This window comes from Madurella fahalii (assembly GCF_045866475.1).
Source record: "Madurella fahalii IFM 68171 DNA, scaffold_6, whole genome shotgun sequence".
Classification (NCBI taxonomy): Eukaryota; Fungi; Ascomycota; class Sordariomycetes; order Sordariales; genus Madurella; species Madurella fahalii.
The window spans coordinates 3,992,247-4,013,271 of record NW_027263976.1 but is presented as its reverse complement, the minus strand read 5'-3'; the positions used below and the strand labels follow the sequence as shown (position 1 = coordinate 4,013,271).

The 21,025-nt window shown below is 53.6% G+C and overlaps 7 protein-coding genes across 7 annotated transcripts; 3 read left to right on the top strand and 4 right to left on the bottom strand.

The window, feature by feature from the left end:
• Positions 1-3,316: 3,316 nt before the first annotated feature.
• On the top strand, positions 3,317-4,236 carry MFIFM68171_11208 (uncharacterized protein; the record flags this gene model as incomplete). The annotated part of the gene is made up of 3 exons (XM_071066627.1): positions 3,317-3,628; positions 3,687-4,011; positions 4,067-4,236. 3 exons carry the CDS (start codon positions 3,317-3,319, stop codon positions 4,234-4,236), a joined length of 807 nt encoding a protein of 268 aa, XP_070922728.1.
• A 1,179-nt stretch (positions 4,237-5,415) lies between these two features.
• On the bottom strand, positions 5,416-7,493 carry MFIFM68171_11207 (uncharacterized protein; the record flags this gene model as incomplete). Its single annotated transcript, XM_071066626.1, has 5 exons — positions 5,416-6,095; positions 6,335-6,364; positions 6,448-6,750; positions 6,824-7,118; positions 7,185-7,493. The coding sequence occupies 5 exons, from the start codon at positions 7,491-7,493 to the stop codon at positions 5,416-5,418; spliced, it is 1,617 nt and encodes a 538-aa protein (XP_070922727.1).
• An 856-nt stretch (positions 7,494-8,349) lies between these two features.
• On the bottom strand, positions 8,350-8,958 carry MFIFM68171_11206 (uncharacterized protein; the record flags this gene model as incomplete). Its single annotated transcript, XM_071066625.1, has 1 exon — positions 8,350-8,958. The coding sequence occupies one exon, from the start codon at positions 8,956-8,958 to the stop codon at positions 8,350-8,352; it is 609 nt and encodes a 202-aa protein (XP_070922726.1).
• Positions 8,959-10,952: 1,994 nt separating this feature from the next.
• MFIFM68171_11205 (uncharacterized protein) lies at positions 10,953-13,602 on the bottom strand (the record flags this gene model as incomplete). Its single annotated transcript, XM_071066624.1, has 4 exons — positions 10,953-11,162; positions 11,215-12,813; positions 12,859-13,401; positions 13,549-13,602. 4 exons carry the CDS (start codon positions 13,600-13,602, stop codon positions 10,953-10,955), a joined length of 2,406 nt encoding a protein of 801 aa, XP_070922725.1.
• A 1,377-nt stretch (positions 13,603-14,979) lies between these two features.
• On the top strand, positions 14,980-16,029 carry MFIFM68171_11204 (uncharacterized protein; the record flags this gene model as incomplete). Its single annotated transcript, XM_071066623.1, has 1 exon — positions 14,980-16,029. The coding sequence occupies one exon, from the start codon at positions 14,980-14,982 to the stop codon at positions 16,027-16,029; it is 1,050 nt and encodes a 349-aa protein (XP_070922724.1).
• Positions 16,030-16,686: 657 nt separating this feature from the next.
• On the bottom strand, positions 16,687-17,829 carry MFIFM68171_11203 (uncharacterized protein; the record flags this gene model as incomplete). Its single annotated transcript, XM_071066622.1, has 2 exons — positions 16,687-16,908; positions 17,626-17,829. The coding sequence occupies 2 exons, from the start codon at positions 17,827-17,829 to the stop codon at positions 16,687-16,689; spliced, it is 426 nt and encodes a 141-aa protein (XP_070922723.1).
• Positions 17,830-18,916: 1,087 nt separating this feature from the next.
• MFIFM68171_11202 (uncharacterized protein) lies at positions 18,917-21,007 on the top strand (the record flags this gene model as incomplete). Its single annotated transcript, XM_071066621.1, has 3 exons — positions 18,917-19,791; positions 19,852-20,323; positions 20,381-21,007. The coding sequence occupies 3 exons, from the start codon at positions 18,917-18,919 to the stop codon at positions 21,005-21,007; spliced, it is 1,974 nt and encodes a 657-aa protein (XP_070922722.1).
• Positions 21,008-21,025: the final 18 nt, after the last annotated feature.

Genomic DNA, 21,025 nt, shown 5'->3' with positions numbered 1-21,025 from the left:
GTGCTGGCGGGTGCCGCTGCACCCGCCCAATTTTGAGAAGTCATTGTTGGTTTTGCCATAGACACTGGGATTCGTTTGCTGAGACGGTATTAGAAGTTGCGGAATCCATCTCTTATAGACAAGTCGTTGGGGCTACGCCAAGCCTGGGGTGCAACTGGGTTTTGGGTGCAACTGGGTTTGATGTGCAAGGCGTTTTTGGGGTTCGGGGTGCAGGGAGTTTGGGTTGCAAGGTGTTTGGGATGCAAGGGGTTTGGGGTGCAAGGCGTTTTGGGATGCAAGGGGTGTGGGTGTAACGGAAAAGGCAACTCGACGCAGCTAGATTTTATCTCCTATATTGAAGAATCGGAGGAGGTATTATCGACCGTAGTAGTATTTCGTCGTTATCGACGTAATTGCCATAGCATTATATACTTCGATTCGAGCTATAACGTGTCTTATAAGCGAGCGGTGCACTTTCTTGGCATAACACGACCTTCCAACTTCTCTTACCAATTCTACTACCATTCCGCCATGGATTCCTCCTCAGTCGAATCCAGGATTATTTTAGCCCTCAAAGCTATACAAGATGATCCAAAACTTAGTCTTCGAAAGGCAACTACGATCTATAACGTACCACCAATGACCCTGTCTGCCCGACGCGACGGACGGCCTGCACGACGCGATACCCCAGCTAATTCACGAAAACTTACGGATCTAGAGGAGTATACGATTATTCAGTATATAACTGAGCTCTGTACACGCGCATTCCCTCCTCGGCTTCGTTTTGTGGAAGATATGGCCAACCGACTGCTACGCGAACGTGACGTGCCCCCTGTCGGCAAGCTCTGGGCTCACAACTTTGTCAAACGCCAACCAGAACTCCGGACGCGTTTTACGCGTAGATACTGTCAAAAGGATCATGTGCCAAAGGATCAGGATCACAGGATCTAGTGCAGGAGCCAAACCCATGTACTCTATTGAGCTAAGGAAGACTGGCAGCTAACTGCGCCACTGTACACACGTCATCTTGTACGTGTATCTCGTCTATAAAAGGAGCAAACTCTCCAGCAAAGATAGACGGGACAGAGACAACGAGGACGACAGAACATAGGGACACAATCAACACAATTGAGAAAAAACATACAAAATCCTCAACTGTCATTTCCCAAGATTCAGAGGTGCCGTGTTTCAGACAATTAAGAGTCTCATTCGCTCAACCTCCGATTAGCAAGCCAATAAAGGAAGCACAATCAAAAGCATCCCTGAATCCGATTCAAGATGACAGCCGTCAACAACGACAAGACTGTTTTCCTGACCAGCTCTGACGACTGGGAATCCTGGAACCTGCAGTTCCAAGCCCAGGCCGTTGCCGGGAATACGTAGGCCCAGATTCAAGGCCTGACCCCATTTCTCAACGAGCCTACGGCTCCGGACCCAGCACGTCATAAGCACAAGAACCCTACCCAGTCAGCTATCACGGCCAGAGGCCGTACCGAATCTGTAGTCGAGGACGACCAGACGGTAACCCCGGCTACGGGTTCAACTACGTCAGCAATTGGAATCGGCGATCTTACAGCAGACGGTTTTCGTACCTTCCAGCTCGAATAGTCTATTTACCAAACCGAGCTCAAGAAGTACGAGTAACAAACCGACAAGATCGAGCGGCTAAAGCAGTGGATTCTGAAGATAGTCAGTCTACATTACTAGCTTATGTCAAAAGGGTCAGGAAGCTGGATCCTGGATCTGCAAAACACGAACCCGGATCAGTGTGATCCGGATTAGTGTGACTCGGATAAGTGTGATCCGATCTCTCGGAGACCCGTCAACCCGGGTCTCCGTGGTCCAGGAAGTTGGGAATAAGAAGGAAGTTCACCTCCGTTAGACAAAGAAGAAAACAAGACATCCAAAATTTCCATCCTCAATTTTACATCTGAATTTGCATCCCAAGTTTAACTCCGAACGTTCAGAGGTGCTGTGCATCCGACAGATGCAACTCCCGTCCTCGTTCAAACGGTACCATTTCTGATATTCGGCCCTCCAAGTCCAGTATTCTTCAGCCAATGCCGGCTGCGGTACGGCAGATCCTGAAGACGTCGAGCCCTGCGTAGAGAATCCCGCCGCTCGTCAAGACCTATGACGTGTCCGTTTTTCGGCCGAGTTTTGTTTGTGTGCCTGGGGACCCTGGTTCGCTTTGAACTGGTCTGGCTCGGTGCAGTGAAGCTCGATCTGAAGCTCGTAGCAAAGCTCATAACCTACAGCAGCGTCGCGAAACGGTGGAAAAGTCAACGATCCAAAAGTTGACCATTCTAGAAGTATTGTAATATTTTATAGTTCATGGATAGCAAACTGGGCTGGGACTCCGGCTTTCACTTTTGATGTCGTTAAATCCGTGAACGGGCATTTGCTCGAGACTTGAGATCGATAAGCTGGACGCGACTTACCGCCAGGCCCTTGATCCAATGTTTGTAGGTTCTAGATTCCGTACCGCTGCGGGTTCGGTTGCGCTCCTCGCTGAACCTGTCTCAAGACGGTCCTTGGCCAGTCTTTTTGATACTTCTGAGAATGTCGTGGATCGTCGACTTGCATCACTCCACTCTGTTCTTAGCGTGCCGGCCTCTGCCGAATCTCCCATCAGGACGTTCCCTCTGTCGTTCTCGACGGTACCTGCCCAGATTGGGGATTTTCCCAACTCAGTTGGTTCATGCACATTACGAGCAGGGCCTCTAGAGCACTGTTAGCAGCTTGCGTTAAATGCGAATGAAGCTATGACATCATGCTTCCTACAGCCATACCGGGCGCACCCAACCCACAAGCTCGGTTGCTCACGACGCTTTGGCCTCGGGCACCCAAACGAAACTATAAACGATCATACGCGACAGTTGTAGCCAAAGGCTATCTCCTTTGCATGAGAGGGGAAGAGGGAACGAGGGACGCCACGAGAATCGGAGATCCGGCGCGGCCCGGAAACCTCCGGAGCAGGAACGGTGTACATACGCTCCCTGCTACGGAGAATCGCACTTCTTGTTCCAAAAATGGTCTTGGGTAGTGACCTGATGGATCAGTTTGTGTGAGGATGTCCTGTCAGATAAAACGCAGGTTTAGCATCCTACGACTAACAATCGTGGAGCTCCTCACCTTTTGGGTGTTTGGTGTAGTTGGCAGTTTGCGACATGTCCTGCAAACGACAGCCAACTCGCCCAGCACTTCGGATAGCCCCGCTTTGGGTCCACCTTCCCCGCCCTGCTACGGCCTGGGTGTCAAAGCCTCTTCTCTTCCAAACGAGACTTGCCAAACTTCCCCAGGGCGGTTCTCATCCGTGCTACTGCAGAAAATCGTCATGGCGTGGGAGGACTATGAATGCGGCACCTGCGGTAAGGTCTTCCCCGCCGGCTGGCGAGCTCGGGAAAACCACTGTCGCGCAACTGGCCATCAGCCGCCCTATTTCGAATGCGACAGATGCCCTCGATGGTTTCGGAGCCGTGGGGCTTGCATACAACACATGAACGACAAGAACCACTTCGCTTATGAATGCCACATCTGTGACGACACCTGGGCGACAGAAGGAGATCGAACCGTCCACGAGAACGAAGAGCATTACTACTGCGCAGACTGCGACCGTTTTTTCCGCAGCTACAACGGTATCAAGATGGTTAGTGTCAACTTCTCTTTTCATCGGTAGGTTTGGCCTTTCGGGTAACCCGGCGTAGCATCTCCAGTCGCGCATCCATAGAGGCGAGCAGATGGCCTGCCCCTTCTGCAAGGGATGCTTTGCCACCGCAACCGGAATCGCCCATCACCTTGAGTCGAGCGGGTGCCCCAACGCGCCCCACATCAACCGGGACAGGGTCTACCAGGTCATACGGTCCAAGGACCCTCACGGCGCCATCTCAAAGAAGTTGCTTACATGGCACGGGTCCCACCAGTACGAGGCCACTGGTCGGTCCTGGAATGGATATGCCTATGAATGCTATTTCTGTCACCGCGAGTTCAACCAGTTACAAAGCCTCAACCAGCACCTGAATTCGCCTACTCGTAAGCAACTCGGCTCTTTTACCTGCATTTCACCCTATTAACGAATCGTTCCTAGACCAGCAAGACCTTTATCACTGCCCGAACGGTGCTTGCAGGTTGGACTTCAAGACCTTAGCCAGCGTCATCAACCACCTCGAAAGCGAATCGTGCGGGTTCATGCGCTTCGAGACTGTCCAGAAGAAAATGGGGAACGTACTGGGCAGCGACCGCCTCCTGACGTTCTGACCGCGTGACCATCCGGCGCCGCTCGTTGGCCTATACATGCTACGAGTGCGACCAGAAAAGGCACTTCGCGCGCAACTGTGGAAAATCCAGCGTCCAAGGGACTGGATCGGGAAAAGCCAGGCAAACCGGGCAGGTACTTGGCGAAGTTGATGAGGCTGGGTCCACGAGACAGCCTCCGATGTACAATAATGCGATGGCCAACAGGGCTCGCGTTCGAGGGGAGAGCTTAGTGCGCCCCAGTGGAAGCTCCGTGCCCCTTTCTGTTTCTCTTGGATCGGATTACAAGATGCACTTTAATTGGCGGTGCGAAGCGGGGGCCACGGTTCAACACACGTGCGCAGGGATGATCGTGGAAAAGGCTCGTTATGCCAGGGACAATTCATTACACTTCTCTTCAAAACATCTGAACTCTGGCACCGTGCTCCCGCAGCTCCTGACAGTGGTTGCAGCATCAAGCTGACCTCTTGGAACTTCGTGAAACGAATGAAGTGGAAGATTCAACGAAAACGGCGACTGACAATACTCGAATACATGGATGGACGACCCAGCGAAGAATGCTGGTACGAAACGACGCAGCAATGGTGTATGGGCCCACCAGGGGAGCCACACCAGAGCCATATGCCGCAAGGTGCCCGCTTCTCACACGCCTAGAATAGCAGTAAGAGGCACCGAAGGGGAGCCTCTTTGACGAACAACGACGGGGCTTGTTAAGAATGCGGAGGAAAGAACACTTCGCACGCGACTGTAAGAGCCTTAATGCTAACGGAGCTGGTAGGACAAAACGTAGAAAGCCTGTTCTAGTAAGATTAGTAGAACTTTCAGTGATATAGCACTTTCGCTAATAAAATATATTATAGGTTCGAGATATTAGAAAAAGAAGACAAGGAGTAAAGTAGATATATAGTCGCTTTAGCTTAACAAAATAAGAGAGTAGGGAGGTATCGGTGATGGAGTATATGAGAGGAGATAGGGGCTAGGAGGAGTATCTACGGAGTTGAACACTACCTAATGACAGCATTTGAGCACCTTTCCAGAGTGAGTCGGTTGCATAGCAGCATTGCATCCCTGTCCAGTTGACTCCGTGTCCCCACTTGTGCCCGACACCGTCCTCCATGCATTGGTCGTCCTGCCAATTGTCTATCACATCCTCCAAGTGGGATTTCACCCGTGGTACCAGGTCTACTTGGAAGACCAGATCAACTCAGCCCCACACCATTGACCCTGCGCATCCCGTTTGGCCTGGTACTCAAGCGACTTCCCCTCCGCCCTGAGAATTGCCGCCAGCTCCGACATTTTCTCCACGCCGCTCAGTTTGGACGACCCCACGATCGTCTTGAGCAGATTCGCTGTCGAGACCTGACTTCGGTAGTCCGGAACGAAGGTCTGCTTGCACCAATAGAGCACTGCGACTGAGACGATGAGCTGCCCGCCCAAGATCGCCACGAGCACACCGATGGCTCTGTCCCATTTCACTCCCAGCTTGGTGTTGATGATGACTACTGCCGAGGACTCATTGGATAGCTGCATCGTGGGCAACTCGCCATCAGCACCGACCACGGCCAGAATGGGGAGGCGTGCCGCGAGGTGTGCCACTTCCCGGGGGCCGTAGATATCATCGTCGGAGAAGCCCGGGTCGGTCAGAAGAGTGGTCAACCCGCTGTCGGTAATGTACGGTCGGAAGGAGGTGCTGCGTGTTTCGTCAAAGAAATCTGAATCGGCTTGGAACGCACCGAGCATGAGAAGTATGTTGGAAACGTAGGTCGAGTTCTCCATTGAGAGGCCGTAAAACGAAGGGCGCGTGGCGGGATCTGGTCCGCTGAGGCAGCTTTCGCACTCGATATACGTTAGGCTGTACCGCCCTGGTTGGTTTGACCACTGTTCTTCATCCCCGAGAACTTGGGCTCTATGTTAGGCACCTTGCGAACGAGGAGAAGAGGCGGATCGACATTTGTTTGGGTGTCATGATACTTACACGCGGTGGTGAGACACGTTGAAGGGGAATTTGACATGCTGGCCCAATCTATCTCAGCTGCCCACGCAAATTCCTCGCTGTCTGTCTCATTTCTGTGCCTTTCAAAAATTTGGGCCAAGATCGCACCTATGTTGAGACTTCCAGGTGGAGGGTGATCTGGGTTGGACACAGTGACGTATGATTAGCATGGAAGCTCCGAAATAGGATCACTCCATAGGTTTTGAAAGAAGGTACCATACCAATATCCCCTACCAATGTTTCGCGCGGGCTTTCACCTTGCTCCCAGGTTATCTCATAGATATCCGCTCCATCAATCCGTTTTTGGGTGCAACTTGACGAGCTTCGAAGGATCATGGTCTCGGATGGAGACGATACGTTGCCACGGAATTCACGGAAGGGGTACGAGTACACAACGTGAGACTCATTGAGGACCCGTGTCAAGCCTTCTATCTGCTCAATTCCCTGCCGGGATGAAGGGTCGCTTTCGTTGAAGCCAATGGGACTCATCAGTAGCCCGCGCATCGCGTAATCGTTCATGCGTGCTACATCGTAACGGTTAGCTGGCTATGCTAGGTACTTGAAGCTCGAGGAATGAATTGTCTTGGAAGTACTCACAATGCGTGCTCCCGTATTCGCGGTACTCGGAAGCATCCCCCACAAGATCGTTCACCGGCAGGCTGAACCAGTCCTGTGAGCCCCAGTCCGTCGCCATGGCGGGGTACTCGATGGTGACATCCTCATTTGTGTCGAATGTCAGACCAAGTGTCGCAATGCTCAGCCGGCCGATGACGTTTAACAGCAGGTACAGTGCCGTAATCCATGTTGTGAAGGTCCATCGCCCGTCTCTGGTATGGCGCCACATGAGACGGAGAGAACCGGTGGGCTCTGCCATGGCGAGGATCAAGTCGACCTTTCACACGCGTTGTCAGCTATTACGCATTCTGCAGACCCAAAGAATGAAGAAACATTTTCGTACATCTCGTGGCGAAGCAGGACCCCTCGCCAGCAAGGGCCAGCGAAGCATCCCCCCCAACAGTCCCAACAGAGAGCCCAGAGACAAGCTGACGAGCGACGACAACAGGATGGATAGTGTGTTGAAGCCCCGTCTTTCCCAATTGTCGAGAACCTCCATCCTCTCGAAAACGTAGAGGATAACGGCGAGGATGATGCAGAGCACCATGGAGCTTGCGAAACGCCATGCCACATGCTTCCAGGGAAGATGGAGCCAAGCTCCGGTGCGTCGATGAGGGGCCACTCCCTCGGTGCTGTTAACACTTGCAGTCATGTTGCTGGTGGGAGTCGGGTGGATGAAAGGGGGGCAACTAGAATTGCCAATGCCATGAGAAGGAAGAGCAACACGGCTCCAACTTGGTGGAGCTCAGAACTCGAGGCCTTGTAGTGCCATGGTTTTATCATTTGCCTTGCTGCTTCTTGGTGAGCCCGATGACGCCAGGCGGCGGGCCACCTCAAATGAGTCGCGTGCATTGAAGCCCGGAGCCCTGCATATTGGGCTGAGTTGACATTATTGGGTTGGCCTGACAGTATTGAGCTGAGCTGACCGTATTGAGCTGAGCTGACAGGGGGAGGTGGGTGGGGTGCATAGATTCGCTGGGGGAGGTGAGGGGGGGGGGGGGACGGGGCTAGACATCATTACAGATCTGTGCCAGCACAATCATTGGCTACGACTGGGGAATCCGGTGTGGGGCATTCCCACCCGCCAATCCCATGGAGACTCTCCTGCTGCACTTGGCGTGACGAGCCGGCTAGAGCGCCAAAAAAGGATATCGAAGATTAAACAACGGTGTTGTTACACAGCAGTGGTCGGTTCAGAAAAGTTTTCTCTGGTGGTCCTGCATCGCGCCTTTCCCGCCTTCCCCGCCATCTGCTGGTTCCCTCACAGGGGTCGTTTCTTAACTCCATAACTGGCCTCAGGGTCCTTGGCCGCTCACTTTCTCTGCGAGATCCAAGCCTACTTTATATCGTCGGACCAGCCTAGCTACTTCGACCGCGGGTCCGAATGCGTTGGGGATGTAACTAAAGTCATATCAGTGGAAACCATTCGGTCGCAAGAGGAAAGCAGAGACGATATAGACACTCACCATCCCAAAACCCCTGCGTTCTTGACGCTCAGCCACTTTTTCTTATACCGCGCCTTGATAATACGAATAAGAAACAAATAGGGGCCAACAACTTGCCTCCTTTGCCCCCTGTTCTCCTCCCTGCTCAGTCTGCTCTTCATCCAAGTCTGCTACATCCTCCCCATACCTAGAGAAGACATCATGCTCCATCACACACTCATTGCTCAGAATCACATCCACGGGGAGATTCCTCAACACGTAAAACCTCGTCACAACCTCCTTCTTTTTTCCGGCACCAAAAGCCCAGCGCACATCTTCCACCACGCCATCTGTAAACGCCGTCGACCTATCCGGAAACTCAAGCTGCACCTCTTTCTCCGGGTCTTTATCGATTTGGAACCCGCGCTTTCTGGCGTATGCCTCCAACATGAGCATCACGTGCGACCCAATGTCCGGCAGGGCAGTCGCTTGTTCGCCGTGGAGATATCCGCTGACGTGTGGAGTCTTTACCGTATTACTGTCGATATAGCACACTGATATTCTGACCGTGTTGATAGTGTTTAGCACTGCAGTTTCGACGCGGTGGTTGAGCGCCGTGAGTGTTTTGGCCGCGTTGAGAAATGGCCGGCCAAGAAGAAGGTCGCCAAGAGCATGGCACGCCGGCATGACCATGCGGTCGAGGAGATGAGTTTTGGTTTCGTTGGCAAGTCTCCCCGATATTTGAACCGACCCAGGAGAGAAGACATGTTTGCTGGAGTCGATGAGGATGTTTTGTGCGTTCCTGGATTGGGACAGAGTCCGATAGTCGAGGCGAAAGAGGAAGAAGTGCAGGAGATAGCGGCACCGGAGTCAGGTTTCGGTTCGATGGGGATGTCGTTGGCATTGCCGGGGATAAAGTACCGTTTGTTTCCCAGGGAGTAGTCGACTTTTTGCTGAAGGAGCAGCAGTGGCTTTCGGCGTTGGATAGGCGTATATCTCTATCAACGACATGGTCTTGTCAATGAAGTGGAGATGGTCTCGAATTATTCCCTCGGTATGTTTGGCCTTTTCTTCGGCGCTGTCTAGCCAATCTCTGCCCCGTGAGGAGCATCTTCCTAACCGACTGTAAACCTCTTGGACTCGTCGACTTAACGATGGGTGTCTTGGCGGATACGCGAAGAGGATTCCGGTAGTGATTGGGGTACTCGGGTGTAAGTTGGGCATTGGTAGGAGAGTATCGAACTCTTTGTGTTGCGCAGCTAGCTCTTCATGAAGCCTGTCAGCCTCTACGCGCGCATCATAGATATCAGCAAAGAGATGTGCTAGGACGTAGTGCCGGTCCTTCTGTCGAAGCTGTTCACGAGGCTTGCGGAGCAACTGGAGGAACCGGTCCAGTAGATTCGAACAAAGCTATGGTCTTCAGATTGGTATCGTTTGGGAAGTATGGAGACACAGAATGGAATTAGCTGAATCATCGACGATCTATTAACGGGGAGATGGTCAAAGGATTCTGTGGTTGGCATTGATTCATGTCAGGGGCATGGTACATGTTCAAAAACATACCATCGACTCCAATATTTAATCCACCAAACTTGGCGGCTCTCTTCCGCTCAAGCAGAGCAGACTTGGTCTTGATATCGTCAATCATGGAGCTCCTGAGGCTGAAACGGCTGGTGATGAAGTAGCCCGCGCCATACGTCAGTCTGGGGACTCGTACGAGCCCGCCCAAATCTCTACATCCTGGCCAAGCTGCATTTGAAGCTCCACCCCAACCACCTTGGATTGATACCGTCGCCGGGGCATAGAGTATTCATTCTTCTGTTCTAGGTTCGGAAGGGATTTGATTAAGATTGTGGCCATTGTGAGCAACAGGCGTCGGACAAGCCCAGGGTTGCGTGCCTGCGGGGCACACAAGGCTCCAGGCAGCCAACCGGAAGTCGCGGCTCCGGTGCGAGCTCGGGGTGCCACGAGTCCTCCAAGGCGATGAAACCTGTTGTAAAGAGCCCGAGGGTGATGTGGGTTAGAGGATGGCCAATCGGCGGACGATTTGTGTTGCCAGCAAGTAGGGTCGATCGTACGGCGCTTGAAGGAACGTGTCGTGGAACTGAACCTGGTATGTCAGTCAAGTTGAGCAAAACCCCTCAACCTTCGGTTCAGTCGCATTCCAATACCATGCATGGATTGCCTGATTTCCATAAAATCTGCACAAGCGTCCATCTCCCTGAGTTCCTCACAACGAACCATTAGAGAAATGTATGCTGTAGCCTAATCATGCAAAAAGCAAAGGCCCCCTGAAAAGTACACATTGAAATCCTAGGTTGGATTTCCCGTCCAGTCTCTAACTACATCTAAGTAGCCCACGAGTCTAGACTAGTATTACACAAGATTGCCCCATATGTCAGGACGTAATGCCTGTTTCATCCCCTGACTCAATGCTTCAACGCCATTTCCCTCCTTTTTGTTGGCACACGCCAGACTGATTCATTGATGCCGCTGTGTGTAGATACACAAGCTCAAAGTCACGAATCGGGGTATAGCTACACAATGGTTTGGTTCAATGCATCTCATCAAAGAGACACACTGATGTGGTGTCTCCGTTGGATGGGGAGACACCTGTCGTAGGTGGTATAGAACCACCCACAGCCCCAGTCGCTCCCTCGCAGTCCTCAGAAGAGGCATGGCTCGCATCAAGCGATCCAAGCGGTCTGGATCATACGGGACATTAGAGTCGGCAGCAGCCATGTCCCGCACCAACTGGACGGGGTCGATACCGTGGGAACGGAGGTCAGCCTCGAGTCGAACATCGAATCCTGAAGCACCTCTTTGACCCTCAGTTTGTCGTTGACCGCCTCGAATTTGATGCTGCTCGCGCTGCAGTTGTCCCCGTTGCGGAGGAGCTGATCTCGACCCGCGCGTCTGTCGGGTCTGTCGAAAGACTGGACGTGGGACACCCTGGCCGAGCCACGACGGAAGCGGCCCAAAGTCTCCCTCCTCATCATCGTCGTCGTCGTCGTCATCATCGTCGTCGGGATTGGAGTCGAAGTCGACGCCGAAACGGTCCGCAGGGGGCTGACTTGCCGTCGGCCATGGCGAATCAGGCTCGACCTTGCGCATCTTAGTAGTCGCTTCCAAAATGGCAATCTTGTTCTTAACTTGGCTGCGGGGCTCGTTGTCTTTATCACTACCGCCCAGACTGCTGAGATAAACTTTGGCGGCCTTGTCGAGAAGCGCCGTTGTGGCGACGAGTTGTTGAGCGAGTCGCCGCAGAGAGATCGCATGATGTAGCCGACCCCAAAGGGAGCTGGTACTCAGTTCTGATGTACTCGGTACCAAGCCGCTTGAGCATGTCAGACTCGACGGCAGTTTTGACATCGCGCAGAAGAGTCCAGGCGATTCGGTGGCCGAGAACCCCATGACGAGACAGATCTGCCTGTGGTACTCGGTGTTATCGGTTGGCGCCTTGCCGATGAAAAAAGTGTCCCGACCCCCTTGGACGTCAAAGAAGAGCTCCATGTCGTCCCACTTCTTGTCTTCTGGGATCAATCCCTCTGCTTCCATCGCATTGTACAGATGGCCGGCGTACAGGATGCTTCCGTAGGCGCGGTTGACAGCTACGCCAAGATGATGCAGTCGGGCACGCATGTCAGCCACCCAAAGGCCACAGTAGAGGGCGTGGCGCTTGAGGAAAGCAGTTGTCTTGATGCGAAGGCCGGCGCTACCGAGGACGGCATAGAGGGGATTCGCACCCTCCCGCCAGAACTCGGAGTCTTTCTGCAATTTCTCGAGCGCCTTGTCGGCGTCCTTGTCCCAGCCCGGGACGGACAGCGGGCGCGACGATCGGTGGTACTTGAAATGTTCCCTGATGCTGAGGTCCACAATGTTGTTGACAGCCACCATCTCACGGTATGGACGGTCAATCTCGTCGCCAAGGACTCTGACAACATCGAGATGGAGAGATGTGGCGAGGGCCATCCAGAGAGGCTTCGGATCCTCGTCCGCGGCCTTGGAGCTCATAAGGCGAAGGCCCCGGGTCATCTCATCCACCACCGATGGAGCACTGTCAAACTCCTTGGTGGGTTTCGTGAAGCAGAGTCCTCCAAGACGGTCGAATTCGGGGAACAACTCCATGATGGCGGCTCTGTCGGCCTCAAACTTGCCCTGACTCGAAAGAGTGTCATATCGAACCGTCTTGTCATACCATCCGACCTGTCCGTTGTATCCCGATATGACCGAGTCATCTGAGCTCAGAACCTGAAGAAACCCGTTGAAGAAAATGAAAGCATTGACCATGCAGAAATCCATGGTCTCGTACAGCTGGATGTTAAATGGATATGTACCGTTTCTGCTCCCCGTGGGCGGGAGACCACGCACGGCGCAGATAATCTTGACAAGTTTTTCGATCATGCCCTCGACGTAACCATCTGGTTTGAAGATGTGCGATACTTCCTCTTCGATGCGTCGAGCGAGATCAAGAGCCGTGTTGGTGGCGATGGCAACCGACGAGAGTGAGATTTGGCGATTGGCATAAGATTCCCAGAGAGCCTTGGCCTATTCCCGGATAGCGTTCAGGTCGCGCCCAAGAGCCAGGAATACCAGGAACCTGTCGGCGGCAGTGTTTTGCAACTCGGATTCGCAGTCGATGAGAACGGCCTCCTTGGCCTTGGCATCCGTCTCTACTGCTGACTGCTGTTCCTCTTCTGTTGGCCCTTCGGCGGCAGTCAGATCGATTTCCGGAACGTCGTATGCCTTGAGAACATCAAATAGGTTGGCTGTCAGCACGCCGCAATCGGATTGACCAGAATTAAGTGCTTCGGCAAGTGACTCGGTCTCATCGAGTCCTCCGGCCTTCTTCTTGGCGCCCTGGGCAGACTGCCAAAAGGGCGGTCTGAGGGTGTCGCGAACCTTCTCGAGCACGCCGACGAAAAACTTGTGCTTCTCGTCAGACGTCATGTCCAGCGTGGCCCCGGCCTTCTCGAGAAGGACGACAAATCCCTTGCGGACCTCGATGGCGCGTTCGATGGCCTTGCTGAAAGCGACAGAGATATTGACTGCGACCATGTTCTTGTCCTTCTGTCTCTCGACGATGAACTCGGCAAGTAGCAAGAAGTTCTTGATGGCCAAAACATGTTTGGGGGGCTTGGGAGGGGGAGTGGAACCGGCGGCCTTTCCTTCCGAGTTTTACCCTTGGGGCAGGCTTGAAGAGATCGGGGCGTTAGACGATCGCAACATGTTATCAAGACAGCCAAACATCATGCCTGTGTGGGCGAGCCATGAGGCCACGACGTCCGTGTCATGTTTGTACTGCTGGTACGTGCTCTTGAGGCTGCCGGGCAGCATCTTGCTGAGAGATGAGCAGCAGAGCTGCGTGGGTTGTATGTTGACATCCTCTCAAGAGGCAAATCCAGAGGGACCAAATGAAGGCCGAGCCCACAATACGAAGCATGAAAGGGACATGTCAACCGAATCAATCAAAATCTTCCCTTATTACTAATCCAAGCCCTGCCTCCCCCATCCCCGCAATCGGGAGTCCTCTCTTTCACGATGTCCCCCGCCGTCTTGATGGTGCTCGTGGGTATCCAGTCTGCTCTTGGTGGCGATTTCACTGCGAGACCGAGTTTCTGCCAGCTGACGACTTCGTACAGATATCTGGACGTCTGAGCTGGCAGAGCTGAGCCTATCACTCCAGTGCCGGCGCTTTGCCGCTGGCACTGTTGAGTCTACACTTTCTCGAAGCAGCCATCGTGATCACGATACTCTCTCCTTGCCCGCGGCCACAGCTGTTGAGGAGGTAAAGATCTGCGTCTCACCGCTTTCAGTCGATGGGCAGCGGCAATCGCGGAATGATGTCTCCCACTTGGTATGTGTCATATCCTGCATGTGGCGGCGGAGAGCGTCCGAAATCGCGGGGTGAGTGGATGATCCTTGAGCTTTACCTGTCACTGCTCGGCCAAAGCTTTGTTTGTTTTTTAGGGGGAAAGGGGGGCTGCGGAGGTCCGATGGGCGGTCCCTCTACCCTGTGTATGAGACACACAGTTCCTTGTATCCAATCAGATTTGTCCTCTCGCAGAGGCACCAGCTTGTCATCACAGAATTAGCTGGACCACGTGCAGTTATTCTTCTTGTCAACTGGTGCAGCTCATTTGGCTGGCTGAGAACATTCGTCAATGCAACTATGATCACCGTGATAGCCGAAGCTTACATAGGTGTACACCAGGTTATCCTCACGGAATTCGCTGGGCCTTATCCGGTATTTCTCCTGTCTGTCTGTGCAGATAATGTGGTTTGCCGAGAACATCCGTCAGTGCATCTCCGGCAGTCGTGATGTGGTCCCAGGTGGCCCAGTTTGCCAATAGATGTGGAGTACTGGCGCTGCCGCCACCGATCGGTTGCTGTCTGCTGCAATACCATGCAACACTGGCAATCGGGAGCAATGGCGTCGAACAAGCGCAGCTGAATACCACAAAGGCCATCGGAACTCGCGCAAGCCACAGTCCGTATCGCCCGTTTGAGGGAGGGCACGGCGGCAGTTGCGGATCAACTTGTATTGTAGGTACAATGGCAAGGGACGGACTTACCAAGGTTTTGATTATAAAAGAGCTTTCAAACCCTTCCCTCTTTTCACTTCATCCTCCATCAACATCCTTGATACCCAGAACCCCCCTCTCTCTCCATACGCATATTTCTGTTGTTAGGACTTGACGAACACCAACCAAGATGAGCACTGATATGATTACTTACCTCAATTACATGTCCACCTGGGACTCGGAGAGCGACGAAAACATCGACAAGGTGATTTCAGAGCAACAACTGTTCACCGGTCTGGGCGACTTCGCATCGGACGCCGCTGTCGACTCCGAATTCGACGTGCTCACCGGTTTGGCCACCACCGTGCGCGATGAGACCATTGCCGCCGACGCCATGCAGATCGCAGCCGATGCTGCCGCCGTGGCGTCCATCTGGTCGTTTGGCCTTGGCATGTGCGCGTTCGTAGCGCTCGAGGCTTCTGAGGCCGTCTTGAAGAAGGTGATATCCGGCAAGTCGAAGGAGCTGAACGCCAAGTTGGCCACCATCGACACCGATATCTCGTCCAAGATCAACCCCAACGTCCACCTCTACATCGTCCAGTACAAGGCGAACAACGCGCTGATCGCGTCGAAAGCGCCGAAGGGCATCGACACCAGACGATGCCGCTCGATCCTCATGCAGTTCATGGCCGAAGTGCACAGGGACAATGGAAAGCTCGACGCCGCTGGATTCAAGAAATACGCCGAGTCGGCACGGATTCTCTACAACAGCAAGGAGATCAATGACGTCTATGACGCCTTGGACAAATTGAATCTGAGTGACAAGTCGGAGGCCGATGTCCAGAAATACCTGAATTCCATCAAGGGACTGACCATGGACCGCACCGCCATGACGATCATCCAAAACCTTTCGATTGCCATCATGGCTTACAAGCTGAACATCGCCAACAAGACCATCGCAAAGTGCGCCAAGGCGGCTGGACTCGAGGTTGCAGAGGTGGAGTCGAGCGCTTTCGGTATGATGGATGCGGTGGGCAAGTTTGTCGCCGTCGTCGCCGTCGTCATGTCGGTTGTCGATACCGTGTTGGAGATCATCGACATCGTCGACGTCGTGGAGCAGACCAAGAAGATGTGCGACGAACTCAACGGGTCCATCAAAACCAGTTACAAGGCCTACTTCAACGGCATCAAGACGTCGTCCGCGGCATACAACGCTGCGATCGCTACAAAGACGGGTTAAGGACGAGCTGAGGGTTCGCAGGTTGGCTGACTGTCGAGGTAGTGGCCGGGGATTTCTGGTAGTGGATTTGCACTTCAGTGAGCAGACGTGCAGAATGCCCATCTTCTATTCTTCTGTGCTTACGCGGATTTCGTTGAAACAATAACACGCAACCTTGCTTTCTGTCAATTCGGCCGCAACGGGTTCTAGATTCTTCGCTTTTTGCATGGGACGTCGTCTGTTCTTCTGATTTGACACTACCATGTATGCCTTAGAGGTCAATTCCTTTTCCTTCGGAGACTGGGCGCCTCGAAACTCCGGGGCCTCGCCTCCGGGGGCCGCGTCATGCATGTTCCTCCCACCCTATCCTGGTCAACCCTTCACTGCGTAGAAGAGTAGGTACCTAGACCCCTCTGTAAGGGCAGGCTCCTCGAGGATTGGAGCTTGACTGTAGGCTTCGGGGTGTTGACTGGGGGGGTATCGGGTGCTTCCTTGGCTTGCTTAGGCTCGACTTGCCTGGCTCGATCAGAGCGCCGAGTTACCTCCCCCATCTCCTTCCCTCCCACACCATCCTTTCCGTCCGGTACCCCGCAAACCCGGGAGCTCCGGATCCGTCAGGTCAAGCAGACCCAGATTCTCCCCGGCCTTGGTCAGGGGCACGTCCTCGACACCGCGCGATCACGAGCCCGCACCGACGCCTTGGTGCGCCAACCGCTGAGGCTGCAGTGTCGAGTTGGTCTGCCATTCCACATAGGCATACGACTTGGCTTTCGCCCGGCGGTGAGACCAGGCGAGAATCGGCTCGACCGAGTAGGATGTGGCGATGACGCGGGCGCCCAAGGCGACGGTGAAAAGGAGCCCGAAGAGGCTGAAGGGGGAATAGGTTGTGCTGAGGATCTTCTGCGAGGCGGGAGTCAAGCGAGTTAGTACATCGTAGCGAGCGGACGATGCGGAAATGAGTGGGGGAGGAGTAAAGGGAGATGAGTAGGATAGAAGAGAGTGAAGGGACTTGCTTAATTTTGGCACATAGGGAGGTATCTAGAGCAGCTCACTCTCTTTCCTCTTCCTAATTTGGAACACGGGAACCCCAACAAGGAAGACGAGGCTGGTGGAGCTACGTCCGAGCCTGGTGACGTACAGGTTCGCTAAACCGGGCACTATCGGTAGTGGATATAACACTGATAGTACAGTACATACAGCACGCCATTCAGATATCATCTTCTTTAGGGGGTGAGCTCCCGGGCCTGAAACTATCGTCGCAAGAAATCTCCTTCCCTTCTTACGATACACCTTACTCAATATGTGTTCCCGAGATTGCGGGACTATTTATATATCATGCTGTAATCTACCTGAAGATCTAGGAAGGGATCATTAATCACGCTATAACTGTAAGTTAAACCCCTTTCGGTTTTTATGCACTGATTGAAATTATTTCAGATTAATGAAGATAGATATACTGTCCGTTGGGGGTATCCATCTGGTCTCGTCACCAAGGTACGCTAACGGACTCATCCATGCAAATCAGAGATCCGCCACTGCCAACAGGTTCATCTTTACTAACGAGCTTGGTTGGAAGGACATCAAGACGAACCTGTGGGAAATCTACAAACAATCTACCTCAATGCCGCTATTAGTATCTCGCCTATGCATGAAGCACACGAGAATCTTGGGTAGCAGGAGGATCAAGAATTGTCTCCACCATTTCCAATCGCGATTTTCGAGGCCCGAAATGTAAAAGCCTCGAGAGGGAAAGACGTCGACAGGGATCTTGGTCCGCTCGAGGATCCCGGAAGACACGAGGAAACCGTTAATGACGCCCATATTTCGTGTCCGGACTTGCTCCAGCCTCCAATTCAGGGATTGGAAGCGGAAGCACTGGAGATGACGGAATCTAAGAGTTATAATATTACCGAGGAAGATGAAGTTCGCAGAAGGTTCTCTAAAACGAATCCAATATTCTCGGACGGGTCCGAGAAGTAAATGACCCAAAGTCCCCATCACGGCCATATCGAAGATAATGGCCAAAATGCGGAACGGGCAACAATCACCTAGGAAGAAACCTCGAGCCGGGGAGGTACTAGCTACTGCAACTCGGTCCTATCTGATGCAGGTTAGCGATCGAAAAGCCTTGTGGCACTTTGCAGAGGCGAAATCGGCTTTCCGTAAAATGCGACCTGCTGAACAGCTCATCTTCTACTCCATGTTCATTGCCTGCTAACTTTGGCGGCCGTTTTCCCGCCACCCGGGTCGGGCGGTGGTGATTCTGGTGCGGCGTACACATTCTGAGATGTAATGCGGAAAGGGCCACGCTTTTCGTTTGAACACTGATGTTGTGGTTTTTGCACTACGGAACCGGTCGCGGGGCGCGCCGCGTTCTTCATTGATGCGGCTTTTGTCGTCGCCGGGCGGCCTACTAGAGCCGCGGACGTTAGAGCCAGGAACGGGATCCGGCTAAAAGGGAACTCGAAGTTAGCGTACGCGTTCCCTGACCTTGGATCTTGTATGTGGGTGGAGCCCTGGCGTTTCAGACGGCACGTCGGGAGATCAGCGGCTGTTGGGCCCGGGATGCTCTGTGGGGAGCGAACCGGTAATTGGTGGGAAGACGGGGAGGGCAGAGCCGGGGCTAGGTTCCAGGTTTGTGAGCGAGGTGATCACCATAGCAAGATGCCTGGTTTGGTAGTTCGGAAGGAGAAGTTCTTCAAGATGAAAAGTGCGAAGAGGGGATGCGCCACGTAAATGTGGTTTGTGGGGTTTGTTTTGAGTTCGACTGAGGCCAGCGGAGAAATCCTGAATTAAACTGTTGTTAAACTGGAGGCTAATTACACGTTAAATACCTACGGGACCGCCCGCTCATCGTAAATGGCGCAAGCACATCTGCACAACCATCTTTCGAATCCCTTGGGACACGATGGGCTCGGTCTGGTGGACGACGGCCTTGACGCTCGTATTTGCAGCCGGTGTTGTTGCTGGGCCGCAGCGACGACCACGCCAGTTACCATGGCCGGATCCGGTGCCAGCCGAGTCGGTCGGTCCCCTTGACTGGTCTACGATACGATCGTCGGCCTATGCTTCATCGATGGGTCGAGTGAGTAGCGGGAAACCCCTCTCAAACAATAAGGCGACAGCCGGCAGCAGTGATACGGCCGCGCGACCCTCGGCTGTCGACTGGAGGAATCGATCGGGGGTAAACTACATCACAACTCCACAAGACCAGGGAGGTTGCCAGAGTTGTTGGGCCTTTGCCGTGGCAGCCCTGATCGAATCCATGGTCCGCATCGAGCACGGCGTTTGGAGCAAGCGCAGCGAAGCCGATGTGCACGACGGCGTAGGAGCAGCATGCGAGAGCACCGGGAATGCCGAAGAAACCCTAGCTTACGTTGCCGGGATGGGCTACCAGTTCATCAATGAAACTGACCCCATACGCCCAGGCATCGCAGACTGGCCGTGCGATCCTTATGAGGCGACCTTGCATCCCTATCTCCACTGCGCCGATAGGACGGGCCGGACCACACACATTCCGTTCTACCAGGCTCTGGGGACCATTGACGACCAGAAAAAGTGGCTAGACGAGTACGGGCCCCTGGTTGCGACGTTCATCCTCTACAACGACTACTCCTCGTGGAAACCGGCGAACCCTGGCACGGTCTATCAGCATGACGGTGTGTCAGCGTCAACGGGAAACCATCTCGCGCTCATTGTTGGATACGACGACACCAAGCGAGCGTGGGTCATCAAAAATTCGTGGGGAAAAGGATGGGGAGAGAACGGGTTTATTTACTTTGGGTATCTCTTCCTCGAACCCAGTTGGGACATTTCCCAGGTCTAACATTGGATCGACGGCAGCTACGACGTCGCCAACATTGACATATGGACTAAATACGGCGTGGTAAATGTGAATCCCGATCCCTGGACACGGAAACGGCACCAAAGCGGCAGCATGATGCAGTCAGGGAACGGGGAGACGCACCGCAACTTTGAGTTGCTCGTCGCTGACCCTAACACGGCCAGATTTACCCATGTCTCACGAGATGGTGATTCCATGGAATGGAGTATCGTTTCCGAGGTTCAAGCTGGCAATGCAAAGTTCATTGGCCAGCCAGCAATCGTCGGGACCTCTTTCAACCGGGACTTTCATGCCGTTGGCGCCGATGAAAACGGCGCTCTGCAGCAATGGGTTTACAGCCAATCCGAGAAGAAGTGGTCTAAGGTATCAACGATCCAAGACAGAAATATCGATGGCTTCCCTGGTATGGTACAGGGCGACAGTTCTGAGCTAGTGGTGGTTGTCAAACATTCCGACGGGACACTAAATGAAGTAAGCCTTGATTTTCCTCACAGTTTTTGCCTGGGAAACCGAGGCTGACCGCCAAAGTGGCAACAATCTCCCAATCAGACAACCTGGACTCTGGTAACTCCCCGGATTGCGAGCGGGATCTCGCAGAGCGGTCCGGCGCTGGTGCAGTCCAATGTCGGGCTGGACATGTACGACCCCAAAAGCAGTTCCCGGGGCAACCTGTACACGGTGGCTGTCCGGGCTGACGGCAAGCTGCAAATGTTTTGGCGTGAGGGGCGGTCTAACGCCGCATGGGCCGCGGGCGAGGTGTTTGGCTCGGACATCCCGGCCGACACGCCAGCGGTCATGATCCAGGACTATTTCAACACTGCGAACGAGACCAGTGTTGGGGGATTTCAGCTTGCTGTGGCCGTGAAGGGTAGCGTGCAGCACTGGGAAAGAGTCAACGATGATCTTCACATGAGAGCACCGTCGGGGGATGGCGAGGGCAAGTGGCGGATGGTGGAATCTGCCGGGGACGGGGTCAAGCATGTGTGGAGCTTGGTTCAAGGGAGCTTCAGCCAGAAGATGCACATGATTACAGAAGGGATCGATGGAAGGATTTCGTACTGGGAATGGGATGGGACATGGGCGGTTGTGAAGGAGCTGCCCACGTTGCGTGACGCGTCATCTTGGGCAAGATCGGAGGCCGTCAGCGGCGGGTAATTAGACAGTCAGTGCAAT